At 40.8% G+C, this 16,768-nt stretch overlaps 1 protein-coding gene across 4 annotated transcripts; it reads right to left on the bottom strand.

Moving 5' to 3' along the window:
• Positions 1-372: 372 nt before the first annotated feature.
• On the bottom strand, positions 373-16,597 carry BORCS5 (BLOC-1 related complex subunit 5). 4 transcript variants are annotated; one of them, XM_072399977.1, is made up of 6 exons: positions 16,559-16,597; positions 11,820-11,896; positions 10,089-10,181; positions 8,843-8,986; positions 1,789-1,946; positions 373-1,426 (listed from the first exon to the last, which is right to left on the bottom strand). In XM_072399977.1, exons 3-6 carry the CDS (start codon positions 10,141-10,143, stop codon positions 1,196-1,198), a joined length of 588 nt encoding a protein of 195 aa, XP_072256078.1. In that variant the 5' UTR covers positions 10,144-10,181; positions 11,820-11,896; positions 16,559-16,597; the 3' UTR covers positions 373-1,195. The 4 variants fall into 4 exon arrangements, with proteins under 4 accessions (XP_072256078.1, XP_072256074.1, XP_072256075.1 ...); XM_072399973.1 differs by lacking the exon at positions 16,559-16,597 and adding an exon at positions 13,500-16,538; XM_072399974.1 differs by lacking the exon at positions 16,559-16,597 and adding an exon at positions 14,906-16,538.
• Between the last annotated feature and the right edge of the window lie 171 nt (positions 16,598-16,768).

Raw genomic sequence — 16,768 nt, 5'->3', positions numbered from 1 at the left:
CTTTTCCCCCTTTGCTGAGAGGTGAGTTGAAGAGTTGGTAGAGAATCAGATACTTGGAATAGGTGAGGTCTATAACATGCAAGGGGTGAACGGATTGTGCTAGGGCATGGACTCTGCAGCTGTCACATTTCCTAACAAGTTCAAGAGATTGTTTTCGTCCCTTACTTGCAGCTTGGGAATGTGTTTCAATTCACCCACTGTAATAATCATCCGAATTTTTTTTTAATTATTTTGACCTATTTTTCCTAATATTTTGAAAGTAAAAGGAAAATCCGTTTTTTTCTTGCAACACTTTCCCTGTCTGATTTGTAAAGGAATTATATGTTTCCTACTCAATAGCTGGAGAACAAAGTGTGGTGTCAGTCACAGATCTGCAGATAAATATTTTATTAGCTACGCCTGGACCATGTGACATCACAGCGGCTTTGGATAGAGATGAATGTCACAGTTCAAATTCCTGAAACAAAAACAGAACTCGGGCTGAATATTTACAGACACAAATTTCTCTCCTCTGTAATATATACAGTAGAACATGCAGCAGTGCCCATCATTATTTATACTTTATGCAATTTGCAGGATGACAGAGTTCAGGATTTAAATGCTAAATCGTGGCTACAATCTAGGAGACTCCTTCAGAAATTCCGCTTCTTGTCCAAGGTAGATTCAGAAATAGATGAAGACAGCTGCAAAAATTGGAACTATGTTCTGAAATGCAAAAATGGAAACTTGTGAATGTCTGGATCGGGGCTGCTTTAATCAAAGGGGTGAAACAGCATTTACCCCAAGACAAAGGCTACCAAGAGATGAGAAGGTAATAGAGCTTGGCCATCGCTCAGCTGCCCCCATTAACAATCATTGTTCTGGAACAAACATGCAGCCAGTGAAAAATAAAAGTCTAAACTCCCATTCTGCATACTTCTTCCAGATCAGTGACCCACTAAACAGTGAAATCAGAATCAGGGCAGCAGCTCCAATATTTTATACTCCCAGGTTCTCTTTATAGCTTTTTTCAGACAAGTATGGCTAGTCTAACTTCCTGAACATATGCAGCACCCATAAAGTGATTCTTGATTCTGCAACATTCCATCACACTTTGCTCCTTTGGATTTGGGATCACATTGGTGAATCTATAAAGCCAGTTAAATTCAGGTCAGTCTAATGATGATCCCAAATGCTTTTCACCAGCAATAAATAGTTAAGGTTTATGTTCCCTGTCCGGACTCATACAGAACGGCTCCAGCTTCTCCCCTTCAGGCAGCATTGCATTCAGCTTCTCCATCAGTGGCACCGTCTGATCAATCCCCATCTGAATCCGTCTCAGAATGGCCGACATCTCATTCACCTTTTGGATTTGCTCAGCGTATTTAGCGAAGCGCTTCTGCCGTTCTTGCATGTAGCAGTACAGGGTATCCACGGAAGAATCCATCTGTCACATAAATGGGATAAAAAATAAATCTGCACAGAAACCAAATGCACAAGATGTCTAAATTAATTGCTTAATTTAAAGGGGACCTTTAAGCATAGAAACAATGGAGATGCCATTGTTGACTAGCTTATAATACGTGTCAACTAGAGGCCGTCATCCTTTCAGCACTGGGTTAATGTTGGAGTTGTAGCATATTGTGAACACACATTCCATTAACATCCTGACAAATATTGATCCAAAATATTGTTGGAAGTTGGATTGGTTTTACACAATTTATTGCTGAACGGATGGAAAATATTGGTTCATGTATGAATAGCTAAATAATGGCACCTGTAAGTACACCATTCTGCACCCCTGCTCACCTCTTTAATACGTTTCACCAATGCGTTCTGGTCAAAGGCCACAGCCTCAGCACACTGGTGTAGGTGATCTTGGTAGCGCACGCACAGTTGCAGCACCTGCGGGGAGTCGAGACGCTCCAGGCGGACGTTGGGTGGGGAAGTCTGACCACTCAGAAGACCTGCGAGAAAGATGGAGGAGAGGTGAGCAAGGCCACATCAATTCAGATGTATTAGGAATGCACACAATCAATTCTGTTTTAAGTAAATTACATAAATTGGAGTTTTGGAGGCCCAAATGACTTGATGAGAACCGGGCAGCATGGTGGCTCAGAGGTAGCACTCCAGCCTTTGTAGCGCTAGGTCTGGGCCAGGACACTATGTGCATGGAGTTTGCAGGTTCTCCCTGTGTTTGCGTGGGTTTCCTCCAACACCCCAAAAACATTCAGTTAGGTTAATTGGCTTCCCCATAAAATTTCCCCTAGACTGTATTAAAGACATATGACTATGGTAGGGACATTAGCTAGTGACATGACTATGGACTTTGTACAGTGCTGCTTAATATGTTGGCGCTATATAAATACTGTGTAATATTAATACACATTGCCCGAAGCAAATTAATGTCATCTGTTTAGGATTTTTTCTGCATCTGCTTCAGGAAACCAACATACTTCTATGCAGCAAAGAAATTGCAATTCCTTACAAACCTTATACATAATAAATGTCCTTCAGGTATTGTTTCTTATAGAATTGTAACATCACCACATAGTAATAAGGTTCCTCTTCCCAGCAAGATAAATAAAATGCACAGATATGGGAATACAGATATTTTCATGTGACTGGGAGATTTCTGGGTATTTCCTGACCCTTACCAGGCACATATTAGGAGATGTTTGGGAAATGTGACAACAAGGGGTTAAGCAGGCAGGGACAGTCTGCAGCCAGGGCTGACCTCACTCCATTCTTATCGGCTGATGTCATACAAAGATCAGCTCCCCCTCCCTCCAGCACAGCATATTGTCAGCTCCTGGGCTTATTTACATCAGGGTAACACACAACACAATGGCGTCATTTGCAGTTGGGAAAAGAGCGATTTACTTCATGGGAACTTTATTACGATCTGTTTCTTACTGGATATCTCACCATGCTCCTGGCCACAGGGGTATTAGGCTTCAGCACAAAAATGTTCAGATTGTTTTTAAGCCTTGTTTTATTTTGGCACTGATACATTTGCTGCAATATCAATTCTATGATCACCTAGATCAGTGTTTATCATCCAGGATTCCAAAGAATTCTGGGGTTCCTCCTAAAGTTGCTGGAGGTTATTTGTGCAATGAGCAATTTATGACTCTTAGGTCAGTTTAAGTGACACCAATGATCTATTTGGCTATCTGTAAGGGTGACATTCTTCCTACTGGCCAGCAATATAAGAGGCATTCTTACCACTGACCACCACACTAATGAGCTGGGGCTAAAAGAATTTTAGAAGGGGGGAAATATGACCATAGTTTAGGGGTTCCCCATGCTAAAAAAGTCAGGAAACACTGATCTAGACACTAAAAATTGAAATGGATTAGGTTTACAATTACAAAATATAGGAAGAGATTGAATTTTAAAGCTGAACTAAACTTCCACTTTAAAAAATTGGGATCAGGCAGGGCTTTATTGCAGAACAAAGCAGGTGATATATCTTCTGCAATAAGCATTCTTTCCTGCATGATTTCTCTATGGAAGTGCAGTTGCTGGGACTAAATAATTCAAACAAGCCTGCGAAGAACTTATGTCACCTTGGCCCAGCCAATCAAGATGCCCAAACATTGTACGGTTAACAACACTGTTATTTGTCCCTCCCCTACTTTCCATTCTGCCCTCTCATTTACCCCCCATATTCAGAACATTTCCAGGTCCTGTCACTTTCTCCAAAATCTGCCCCTACCTGTCCCCCAGAGACCACCAAACTCCTTGTACACGCGCCTATTATCTCTCATCTGGACTACTGTAACCTCCTCCTCTCTGGTATTCCACTAACCCGACTCTCTCCTCTACAATCTATCATAAATGCTGCAGCCAGATTCATCCATCCTTCCCTCCGCTCCTCTTCCGCTGCATCTCTTTGTAGTTCTCTTCATTGGTTTCCATTTCACCTTAGAATCAAATTCATCTCCTGTGCTTTGCCTTCAAATTCCTACATAGTTCTTGTCCCACTTACATTTCTGACCTGATCGAAAAATACTCCCCCAGCCGCTCTCTCCGCTCCTCCGATGACCTAAAAATGACTTCCTCACTCATAACCTCATCACACGCACGGACACAAGACTTCTCTAGAGCTGCCCCAACTCTCTGGAATGGTCTTCCTCGTCCTATTCGGCTTGCCCCTACTTTCTGTTCATTTAAAAGAGCCCTCAAAACCCATTTTTCAAACTTTTCCTACCCATCTTCTACGGTATTGTGTGTTAATTCCCCCACCTACTAGAATGTAAGCTCTTCGGGGCAGGGTCCTCTCCTCCTGTATCACTGTCTGGATTAGTCTGTCATTTGCAATCCCTATTTAATGTACAGCGCTGCGTAATATGTTGGTGCTATATAAATCCTGTTTAATAATATTATTAATAATAATAATTGCAAATAGGAAGAGAAGAAAGAAAAAGATGGCAGTGCCCTGCAATGGAGATGCTGGAATTTCTATCGGTCTCCAGAAGTTCCTAGATAGCAGCTGGGAATCTCTTTGTAAAAATACACTTGATTACCTTTCACCTCCATTATCCTTTCCCCTTTGTTTGGATGTTTCATACTTATATGAATTAATATTATCCAGACAGACTATGGGTCTAATTTATTAAAGCTCTCCAAGACTGTAGAAGATAGACTATCATGGGAGGACCTAGGTAATCCAGCAAACCTGGAATAGATCTGGTCCAGCATTGAAAACGTTTGTCAAATAATAACAAATTATTTTAAGAAATCTAATCAATATTTGCTGGATCACCCAGGTTCTCCCATGATAGTCTATCGTCTCTAGTCTCTGAAAGCTTTAATAAATCAGGCCCTTTGTAAAGCTACGTACACACTTCCAATTATTATCGTTGGAAAACGAACGATGAACGTTCCTGTACGATATATACGAACGATCGTATAGCACCGATCCTGCACATAGAGATAACGACACGATCGTTCGTAGATATTGTACACACAATAGATACGATTTACTTTTTTACGAACGATTTTTTGCCCAATCGATCGTTCGTCGTTCGATTGGAACGATAAAAATTGGAAGTGTGTACGCACCTTAAGATCTGACTTTACCTTTAAACATTTTCACAGCTGCTATGTAGAACCCACTGGAGATTTATGATATAAGCCAGGGAGCAATAAAATGTTTAAAACAGATTTGAACTTCAAGGACTGTTAACCTGTTACCTGTTGATCTGGCTACAATCTTGTAAGCCGAGTTAGCAGTTTGCCTGAAACTAAAGTTTAATGCGTGACAGAGGATGATGAGAAATGGGGGCATGGATGGCGATGAAAGGAGAAATCAGCATTTAGTAGATAGGAGATGAAGGAAATTAAGCCGAGTCTTAGGTCATCACTTTTGAAGCGTTCATGTTGTTTCTGCAGAGTTTTCTCCACACCAGACAGCAAAGTTCTGGGACTGGCGGACCCCCGGAGGACAAACAAGCTGCGTCCTTAGAGATTAGCTGGCCGAACCCTGAACACCAAAGCTTTATACATGACAGGGAGCCATTTAATTAGGGGCAGAGATTAGGATGGCAGCGGCTAAAAGACATCAGAACCTCTGACATGAAACGCTGCGGCCTCCCTTTCATGACATGATAGCTGGAGTTCTATATGAAGTTACATAAACAATTTTATATTAAAACATCATTCAAACAGAGCAGACTGCAGTTTGTATCATAAAAAAAATAGAATGAGGAATTATTTTAAGGTTTTAAATAAAATAATATATGTAAATATAATAAAAGTCTTTTAAAGAGTGATTTGGTTTGCAAGGAAAGAGAGAGAGAGGGGGGAGAGAGAGAGAGAGAGAGAGGGAGAAAGAGCGAGAGAGAGAGAGAGAAAGAGAGAGAGAGAGAGAGAAAGAGAGAGAGAGAGAGGGGGGGGAAGAGAGGGAAAAAGAGAGAGCAGGGGAGAGGGAGAGAGTGAGGGAGAGAGAGAGAGAGAGAGAGAGAGAGAGAAAGAGAGAGAGAGGGAGGGGTAAGAGTAAATAAAATATGTATATATAAATAGTCATTTGAATAAAATTCTTTTGAAAAGCAAAAAGTAGATTTGGTTTGGAGGGAAATAGAGAGAGAGAAGGAAAGTGTAGTGGGAGGGAGAGGGGAGAGAGGGGGTAAGGGGGGGGAGAAAGAGAGGGACAGAGAGGGAAAAAAGAAAAATATATAAGAGGTATAGAGAGAGAGAGAGAGAGAGAGAAAGTGAAAGTGGACTGATGGAAAAACACAGCTTTCTTATCTTTAGGCCCAGGGTGTAACAAAGAAAGAGTCATTGTAAACAATCCTCCATTTGTTTTTATTGCCTAACCTGCAAAGATGAAAGCAGACTGGTTTTCCTGGTCTCCACAGATGAGTAAACTCGTACTATGTACACACATCAGATTGTTGTTGCCCGAGACGAATGGTTGTGTTGAAAATCTGATATGTGTTCTGTGTTAACTGGATGCCGTTCATCAAGCAATTGTGATAGATTAATGAATGACTGGTGAGGTTTATGTAGAATAAAACCACTCTGCCTATCCTCCCATTCCCCCTGATTTAAAGCTGTACAACATCTGCTTCCATCAAAGCCATAAGACATAGATGTTTGTCCTGGGTCAGACTGGGTTTAAAGCAAAACTACAGACATATTATTATATGTGTCCCCACTGGGGAGAGTTACCATTACTTTCTACCCCAATTAAGTAAACAGGAGCAAACCACTTTTCTTATTTGCATGTGTTTGTAAAATATACCATTGGAAGTGTTTTGTTATGTATTTTCAAGTCTTTTGGTCTATGTTCTTATGTTGGAGAATGATTAGAATGATTTTTGTTATATTTTGCTCCAGTTTAGCTTGTAGTAGAGACCAGTGTTGGGAGAAGCAGTGTGTGCCCCTTTTACTGATTTTCCTATACTGAACCTGGACCATGGAAATAAAAAAAAAAAAATCAGGTACAGAGGATGATAAATTAGTTTTACTTCCCCTGTAAATTCCAGGAAAAGTGAGAATTATGCTGAGCTCTGCTGCCCTCTGCTGATGATCATCTGTACTGCCTGCAACCCACTAATCATCAACAAATACCAATTCTATTAATATTATTATTACTACTACACAGTATTTATATAGTGCCGACATATTACCCAGCGCTAAATTTGCTTCATACAATACTTGGACAAAGTTTTGTGGACACCTGACTAGCCCTATTCAAAAACATGTGCATGAATAAGGAGTTTGCTTCCATTTACAGCTACATCAGCCTTCACTCTTAATTTTGGATGGAGCAAGGAAGGGTAAGAGCACCTGTCAGTATCCCATTTGGAAGATATTCCTTCATCCTATGTTCTGTGAACAAAACAGGAAGTGAGGGATTCAATTCTGTCTATTCAAGCCTGGTCCTTTTATTGTGGTTTTTTATAGAGTCAGTTGGATGTATGATTCACATCATGTCAGCTTCCTGTGCCTTTTCTGCAGCATTGTACGTGAAATGCCACCAATTGTGATTTGCTCTGACATGGCAGTAGGGACTCTACAATCTAGAGGCTGCAAAGCTTACAAAATTGTTAACTAAAAAAATTTTAAAAGTTAAAACAACAAATATTTTTGGTTACAATGAGATTATTTTTATCCTGATACAAATTTAATGTATCGGAAAGAACGCAGCACAAACTATGAGATTCCTTAGCCAAAAGGACAAATCCAGGAACTTAAAGAGCCCCCTTTCATGGAGACCCTGGGCACAATCAGAAGCATGGAACGCAAACTTTGGTTCATCTTTCACTACAAGCATAAAGTGTGAAGCAGGACTAACTTCCCCCTAAGAATAAACATTTTGTATTGTATGTCCCAAAAACTGAATCACCTGACTCTTAAATAAATATCTTTTAACTCTATATGAGTCTAACTATAAGATCTTACATCATGCATTGCTCCAGACACGTCATGCAGTTGTATGACAGTAGCAATAGGACTATGGTTCCTAGCATTCAAATTGACTGAAGTGAGAGGGGCTGTGCTTTAGGATCTCTATGTAACACTCAAAGGGAACAAACCCCGCTACTAGGTGACAACACTGCTTCTGTTAATGATCTGATGTCACCCAGCAATGAAAAGAAATAAGACTTTAGTACAATGACAAAAGAAGAAGTATTGCATCAATGACAGTTTGCAGGATTGCAATGAGACTAAGGACAATATGGTAGAAAACAATTTCTTGGATGACAGAACTCATAATATTATTATTATTATCATCCAGTATTTATATAGCGCTAACATATTACCCAGCGCTTTACAAAATCCATAGTCATGTGACACTAGCTGTCCCACAAATGACCTTACAATCTAATGTCCCTACCATAGTTATATGTCATTAAAACAATCCAAGGTCAGTTTTGGGGGGAAGCCAAATAATATAACTGCCTGTTTTTGGGATGTGGGAGGAAACAATAGTACCCACAGGAAACCCATGAAAAAACAGGGACAACCTGCAAACTCCATGCAGATAGTGTCCTGGTCGAAATTCAAACCTGATACCCAGTGCTGCAAAGGCAAGAATGCTAATCTCTGAGCCACCGTGCTACAAAAAAAATTTGCTGTCCTCTGCTAACAAGATATGTGGAAAAACAGAATGCTATTCTAGCTGGCCACAGGATAAAAGCAGCCTCTATTATATGACTACTGAAATGAAAAAAATGCTGTGTATTCCAAACACAGATAGATTAGTCTGTTGATTTCTCTTGTTGTGTTATGAAGCTGCTTTTATCCCGAGCCCATTTCTCCCAAATATAAGAAACACCTCTGCATCTGACATATAGGGGTGAAACGAGTAAGAGATCACCCTGCATACACAAAACAACAAGGTTCTGACCTTTCAGGAGGGGCTGGAAGGTTGGGATCTCCTGCAGCTTGATGACCTCGGGGTCTTTTGTGATGTTCCGGTGAGATTGTGTCCCAGGAGCCACCACCACAATGTCGTCCATCTTCGCTCTCTGTCTGGCCGGTGAGGGATTTGCTGGGAAAAGAAAAGATCATAAATGTTACAACCAAGCCTTTGGATACCTCTTCTAAAAGAAGTCTGATAATAGCAGGTTGTTGGCTCAGCAAAAGTCAACTGCAACTTTCACTTCCACAATTCAGATTCAGCGACACAAACAGATTTACCAGTTAAGGGGAAAGTGGCAAAAATAAGGGTTGGAGATAGATACATAAGTGCAACCCATGTCCATTTTATGCCTGCAGTATGCCTACTGATCTGTATTAAAGAAATGTATGATTCAGCTATCTGAACATTCATATTCCAGGGTTTATGCACCAGGAAGATTCACATCCAGTGAATGTTTGTTGAAAGCATTAACTGCTTCTGAATCTGCCCCAAAACTTTCTTGTTCATCTTGTCTACATTATAGAGGTTTTCCCTTATTTCCTTTTCCTTTCATGAGACATAAAATAAGGAAGATTCTCCAACACAAACAGAAATACAAACACATTTTTAAGCTCTTCTGGGCAGGGTCCTCTCCTCCTCCTGTGTCACTGTCTGTGTCTGTCTGTCATTTGCAACCCCTATTTATTGTACAGCGATGCGTTAATATGTTGGCACTATATAAATACTATTTAATATAATATTTGTAGTGAAAGTAAAGGTTAGAACCACCACAGCTCTGCTACACAGCTGTCCGGCAGGGCAGTAGAGCTGTTTCTTTTCTGCTGCATTTCAGTAACACTGTAAGGTCTTTTCTTTCACCCAGCCTGTGAGTTACCAGTGAATGGAGAAGCAGAAGACTGATGAGATTATTGTACTGATCTGCTTGTTCCTTCTATCAGCATTATTGCACTACTGCACAAATGACTCCCTGTTCTGCTTCCCAGCTACTTACACAGCTTAATTTTGGTGTATTACAATAGTTGCATCAGTTTGTATACCTCTGTAATCATCCTCCTAAAGTCATTTCTGAAAACAGGAATTCTGAATTATTGCTACAGGTAAGCAGACATTTGTAATGTGATCTGCTGAACATGGTAATGCAAACCCCCTGATGTTTTCACACGTCAGTAATGTCTGACCTCCCCCAAGTTATTCTTGCTAAACCTAGGATCCAACAGAATTTCAAACTCACCAGAGTTGGAATCTCCATGCCGAACGTCATGCTCATTGCTCTGCTCCGCCCCCATGATGGACAATGCTGGCGGTGTCTCACCTACAATCAATTCTGGAGCAATAACATAGAAACAAGTCAACCTCTGATATAAATATCACCCTGAACGTCATAGTAATACTGAAACTGCAGAGACGCGATAGGTTCGAATCCCACCAAGCGATGGATCATGACATTTTTAGCCAAGTCCAATGAGATCTGAGAATTAGTCACATGGATAAAATAAGAATCATTTTCTTTATCTTGAAGCTTTGTGAAATCAGCTTTATTTTCAGAAGGGTAAAAAAAAAACAACAACTTTACTTTCAGTTTTTAGATGCAGTGTGAATAGGTTACAATTCCTAGTTATGTGGTTCTAACCCTTTCACATTGCATCCACAAATTAAAGGGTTAGAAAGGTAAATTCCCCTTCTGCTAAAATCTCAAATTTTTTTGCCATTGTTCTCCCCAGCCCCTTTATGCACCAAGCAGCACTTTTCAGTAACTAACTAGCTGTTTTGGGCGGTTGCTGAAATGTTGGATCACAATACAGGGTCTCTGGACAAATGGGGCAAAATTATAGGACAGAATTATAGGGGTTACTGCATTCCTATGGCAACAACTGGGAACACAAAATTTGTCACACGCTGGTCTAACTCCTTTTTGGCCACCCACTTATAGCTTCTCCCCACTAGGCTCAAATACATTTCTGGGGAGAACACTGCATGAAGTCTCCATTCCTATAAAAGCCATCTAGAATTGAGACACATAATAGTTGGCCTATCCACTGTTAATTACATTTCTTTAGGACAGGCAGAAAAAAAGGAGGACGATCAGGAGACTTGTCAGATTATGCAGAGATTACAGCTCTGTATTTATCCTGATGGTCATAGTCACTGTTATAGAAAGTGATGGGAATCCCAAAAAAGTTATCACTGGGAAAGGAAGGGGCAAATCTTTACATTGGTCACAGATAGGAACGGTCTAAAGGGCAAATGGTCAAATTTCTGCCAGTTTTAGGTTAGTACTACTCCTCCTACTAATTGGCCATTGGGCATCTACAAGAAAGTCCAACGCTGGACTAAGACTGGAAGAGCCAAATTCTGAATATCAGAGTACACTGAGGAGCTATAGACATCTTGGCCCATCAACTTCTTAGATCTACTCAGCAGCTTAGTGTAGTAGAAATATAAGTACTTAAGGCTAAAAGGCTCAGAGGACCGAACTCTACACATTGAGTAGAACGGCACCAAGCAAGTAGATGCTAGAACATGCAAAGGCGAAGATTGGAAATTTTCAGGAAGTGTGGAGGCTTTGCAAAATGTACAAAGCTGTGTATAATAAATAAAAACATTTTAAAGAATCTTTTCATATGTGGATTGGTGAATTTGTATGTATGTATGTATGTATGTGGTGCAATGCATGTCTGCTGATCATGTACTAGGAATGAGAGTTATTAGGAAATGTTCCATCTAATTGTTAACATCCAACTGACAGGAAGGAAGTTTTCCCCAACAGACCACCATACCTGGCCACATCCAGAGTATCTCAATTTGTTGCAAAAGGTTTCTAAATGTACGAATATTAAATCATTGGAGAGCTGACAAGGAATGACTATCCCCAGGGATAATCAAACCTATTTTATTACAGTGCTATAACCTACAGCAATTCCTACAGCCTCATCTTTCATATTTCATTCTTCTGACTACTTACCCTGTTGAGCTGTGCACGGAGGATTCTTCTTCTCTGATGCAAAGAGTTTCCAAAATCATCAGCTATGAACAAGAAACCTAAATTGATAGATAACAGAGAAGAAGGTATAACTCAATTTAAATCTCATCCAAACTCCATTGTGTGATTGAAGGAGCAGTATATCATTCTGCATCTGTATTCCTCCCTTAAATATATAATGAATATGTTCAAACATAATGAAAAGTTAGCTGTATTTAGTTATTTAAATCCCAACTCCAGTTTAGTATTATTTTTTAAAGTGGTAGAAAACTTAAAGTTGTTTGAGGCCCCAGGAGATTTAGCCCATAATTCTGTTATTAACACAGTTATTTGTCCCTCCCCTCAGGCAAGTTGTCTTGGCGTCACCCTCGATTCTGCCCTCCCATTTACCCCTCATATTCAGGGCATTTCCAGGTTCTGTTAAATTCAAGCTCCTGTGCTTTGCTTTCAATTCCCTCCACTGTTCTTGTGCCACTTACCTTTTTGACCTGGTAGAAAAATACCCCCCTTTCTTCGCTCCTTCCATGACCTACTAATGACTTCTTCACTCATAACCTCTTCACACGCATGGCTCCAAGACTTTTCTAGAGCTGCCCCCATTCTCTGGAATGGTCTTCCTCGTCCTATTCGGCTTGCTCCTACTTTCTGTTTATTTAAAAGAGAACTCAAAACCCATTTTTCAAACAAGCCTACCCATCTACTTCTGTCTAAACCCTCACTACTTCCCCCATTCTATATCCCCTCCTATTGTATGCAGTTTCCCAACTTCTTAGATTTTAAGCTCTTCTGGCCAGGGTCCTCTCCTCCAATTGTGTCAGTGTATGTATCTGTCTGTCATTTGCAACAAATATTTAAAGTACAGCGCTGCATAATATGTTGGCGCTATATAAATCCTGTTTTTTAATAATAATGTGATGTTCTGGTTGGTCACCGGTACTTCTGTATTCTCTCTGTGTTCATCCATCTTTAGATTCTTGATTGGACCGGTGGGAATGAAATAACTCATTCCAACGGGGGTTAAGCAGCTTGTGCATGGATTGTTCACTGATCTGCACATGTCCAACTTTTACTCTGCACAACTGACCTTTTCCCAACCAATGTTATTCATTTTTTTGCTGATTTAAAGCGGTAACACGTAAGAAAAAACTATGGCAAACACCTCTAGTCTGAACATTCCTTCAGAGTCTCTTCTGTCCTAAAAAAGCAGTCAGTATATCGTAAATGAAGGGTTAAATTTCACTTTAAATGTACCCATGCACTTTGGTACCCCCCAAGCACCGATCTCCAGGACAAATGTAGAAATCATGATTACGATAGAGCAGAATGGGTCACAAAAAGAACAATGAACATCACAAGCACTTCATCATCAAAATATGAAATATGATGTTCATATATTATTATATATATGCAGGTAGAAAGCTTTATGCAGTAAGGAGATTTTGCAAACAGGGAAAAAGCAAGCATGACTTATATTATGTTTATGTTATTATTATCCAATATATAGCGCCAACATATTATGCGACGCTTTACAAAGTCCACAATCACGTCACTATAAGCCATTATTAAGTTGAATAGCACAGAATTTGTCGCTTACAAGGAACCTTCTTTGTATTATCTCACAATTCTTTAGCAGTTGGATATTATGACAGAAGATTAACTCACCAGCTGCTCCTTTTCTCTTCCTTGCACATCTCAGCTCTCTGTTTCTTCCTAGTCCTACAGGAAAGCGCAGGAGGATATGCACTCCAAGCCTCATTCTAGAACCTCCAAGCTGCAATCTGGAAATCCCACGCCTCTCTCTGGTTTTCTATAGTTGTATGGTGCAGACAGGATGTCTAATTACATCCCCTGTCATTCTCAGCTTCCTGTATTTGGCCATTCAGATCACGCACAGGGCTGTGAATTTAATTTAACTTGGGGAAGACAATAAAATTATGAATTAAAGTTCCACTTTAAAAATTTAGCATTAGTCCAGACCTTTTTGCAGGAAGTATCAGGTGATGTCCCTTCTGCAATAAGTATTTACACACCTGTCTGATCGGTGCCCATATGTCAAAAAGTGAATGCAGGGACTGAATGAAACCTGCGCAGGAGTTATGTCACCCTGGCACGGCCAATCAAAATAGCCAAAGATTGGGATGCAGCAGAAAATAGCGGAGAGAATGGCAGCGCCCACAATGAAATAGGGACAGGTGAGTATCCCCAGGTAAAATGTACTTTATCTTGCATCCTAGAGATGCAACAGGAAGTTAGAAGAAATCTTCCAAAGCAAAGCAAATTCCTTCTTAGTTGTTTCTCTAGCATTGATTTCTTGTTCTAGGGAAAAAAATGTTCTTTTGCTGGGACTCGCCACCAGGACCAAAAGAGAGGGTAAATCTCAGCAAAAGTGGCACTAGCAGAGGGTCTACTTCACCCCCCTCTACCAAAAACTTAAATTTCTGCCTAGAGGTAAACTTTATTGGATGTCCTGCTCAGACTTTTGACCCCCTTGGTGATTTTTTCCCCATGTACGCAGCCCCCACCTCCTAGATTGTAAGCTCTTTGGGGCAGGGTCCTCTCCTCCTCCTGTGTCTCTGTCTGTATTCGTCCGTCATTTGTAACCCCTATTTAATGTACAGCGCTGCGTAATATGTTGGCGCTATATTAATCCTGTTTATTAATTATGACACTGTGAAATACCTCAATATATCACACCGCAGAAAAATGTATTTATGGAAATATACGGGCCAATATTTATTTCATGACATGTTTAAGGTGACAAAAGCTGTACAAATATCAAATTATTTTCATCCGCCCAACATAAATAGAGATTTTTTGTTGTTAAACTCGTTAGACCGGATTGAATGTGTGTGTAGGGTGGAGAGACAATGAATGTGACTTTCACCTATATCTGACACTGTGTCAGGCTTCTGTATTCTGTGATGTCAGGGAAGACGGATGACTTTAATTCCACAAATAAAAAAATTAATTTAATTTTTGTTTATTATTATTTTCTGTTTTGTGGGTGATGTAAAATGTAAAGAGGAATTAAATTGAAAAGTGCCTAAAAATAAAAAAAATACACTTACCTTCAATCCTGCAGGGCAGACCGATCCATCCGGAGGTGTCTTGCATCGGGGCCCGTGTCGTCACGGAGCCGGCGCCACCATCCTTTCCTCTTCTTCCGGGTTCTTCTTCCTATGTCACCCCGCCCAGGCGAGAGATCAGGTGATGTAGGATGGAAAAAACGTGCCGATCTAACTGCGCATGTGTGAGATCGGCAGGATCGGAGAGAGTGAATCTCCTTACAGCGCACTGAGACAGCAATGAAAACCTGATGGAGGGTCTAAACCTTCACCATTCCACCTATAACTCTTAGATTGTAAACTCTTTGGGTCAGGGTCCTCTCCTCCTGTGTCACTGTCTGTACTCGTCTGTCATTTGCAACCCCTATTTAATGTACAGGGCTGCCTAATATGTTGGCGCTATATAAATACTGTTTATTATTATTATTATTATTATTATTATTATTATTATTAAAAATAATAATGTCCTCATGAATCATTTGCATGGACTTTATAGTAGAGTGTGGATTCAGCTGCAATCTCTGCTATCACAGACATGATGTGTTACCTGAGTGTTCTGAAACTCTTCCACAAGCTGACTTAAATAAAGTGAACCTGTCGCTAAGAATTGTGCATGAAAAAATGTGCATGAATAAAACAGCATTATTTCAGTAAAACTCCACCTTGTATCATTAAAAAAGATCATTGAGCTCAAGTCGGTGTCGATGATGTCATTAGTCTGCTGCAGGCAAAAAAAAACATTTTCTTAGTCTCCTCTCTTTCAGTCTACAGACTGCAACATTGTAACTTGTTGCAACTTGAGAGGATACAGTGTCAGACATTTATTATTACACATCACAGACACCAGGATTTACATGACCAGGTCATCTTTGAGCCAGGGAGATGACATTGAATGAACGGCCTGCCCCAGCTCAACACGCATTAATATATATGTTCTTACCACCTTGTAGCTGACCGTGCTGATGTGATAGGCACCTAGGGGCAGGTTCAGACCTGAGTGTTTGGCACCTTGCTGGTAACTCTCATTGCATTGCTGGTTCCTACAGTGGAACTAAAGTTCTTTTTTGCAAAATACAGAATGAGGCCAGTGGTAAGAGACGATGTCCCTTCTGCAATAACCCATCTGACCAGCCTGATTGTGCTGGGAGGAGCTGCACATGTGGTGATTGCCAGGGGGACCCAGCAATCCTGGCTTTCCTTGCATGTCCTGGGAATGAAGGAACGCCTGTGCGGAAGTTACGTCATCCCAGTACGGCCAATCAAGACAGCCAAAGAATATTTCTAGGCAGAAGTAAAGGTGGCGCCTTGCGATAGAACGCAGACAGGTGAGTCATGTGGGTTTTGTTCCCCTTTAAGGAAGCAGTGTTGCACATCTGACAGCAGGGGGCAGTAATCAGCACTATACCACTCAGCTGCCCCTATTCATTCTACATGGGGCTGCCATGGGAAGAGGCTACATATAGCGGCAGCCGTTAGCTGGCATGAGGAAGCGGCTACTGCACCGTAACCTCACCATCAGTCTGAACATCCCCTAAAGGGGGTCATTGGTAGACAGAACTCCCTGCAGCTTGGAGACTTATAGGTCAATTGCAATAAGTGTCTGAGGCTCACTGGGTGCACACACAGCACTGCCTGCCTGCCTACCTACCTACCTACCTCTCTCACAGGTATCTCCTGTCTTTGTGTCTTCCCCCCTGCTCTATGAAATCACACGGTGCTCACCATAAACATGCTTCCTCAACTCTATGCGCATAACAGTTCTGCCAATCAGGGAGCTCTGAAAATGCACGTGATAGAGTCAGAACTAATTGATTGGCTGCAACGTTATAAACACTGGCCATGGGCTGACGTTAGTGTATGTGAGGG

The sequence above is a fragment of the Pyxicephalus adspersus genome, chromosome 2, assembly GCF_032062135.1.
Source record: "Pyxicephalus adspersus chromosome 2, UCB_Pads_2.0, whole genome shotgun sequence".
Taxonomy (NCBI): Eukaryota; Metazoa; Chordata; class Amphibia; order Anura; family Pyxicephalidae; genus Pyxicephalus; species Pyxicephalus adspersus.
Note: the sequence above shows the minus strand (reverse complement) of the source record. Positions and strands in the feature narration are given on the sequence as shown.

Bases quoted from the DNA above. Each gene is read 5' to 3' on its own strand.
- BORCS5 (XM_072399977.1), bottom strand. From the start codon at position 10,143: ATGGGGGCGGAGCAGAGCAATGAGCATGACGTTCGGCATGGAGATTCC. The intron at 8,987-10,088 runs GTGAGTTTGAAA...TTCTTTTCCCAG, and splicing joins GCATGGAGATTCCAACTCTG to CAAATCCCTCACCGGCCAGA. The intron at 1,427-1,788 runs GTGAGCAGGGGT...TTTATGTGACAG, and splicing joins TGGTGAAACGTATTAAAGAG to ATGGATTCTTCCGTGGATAC.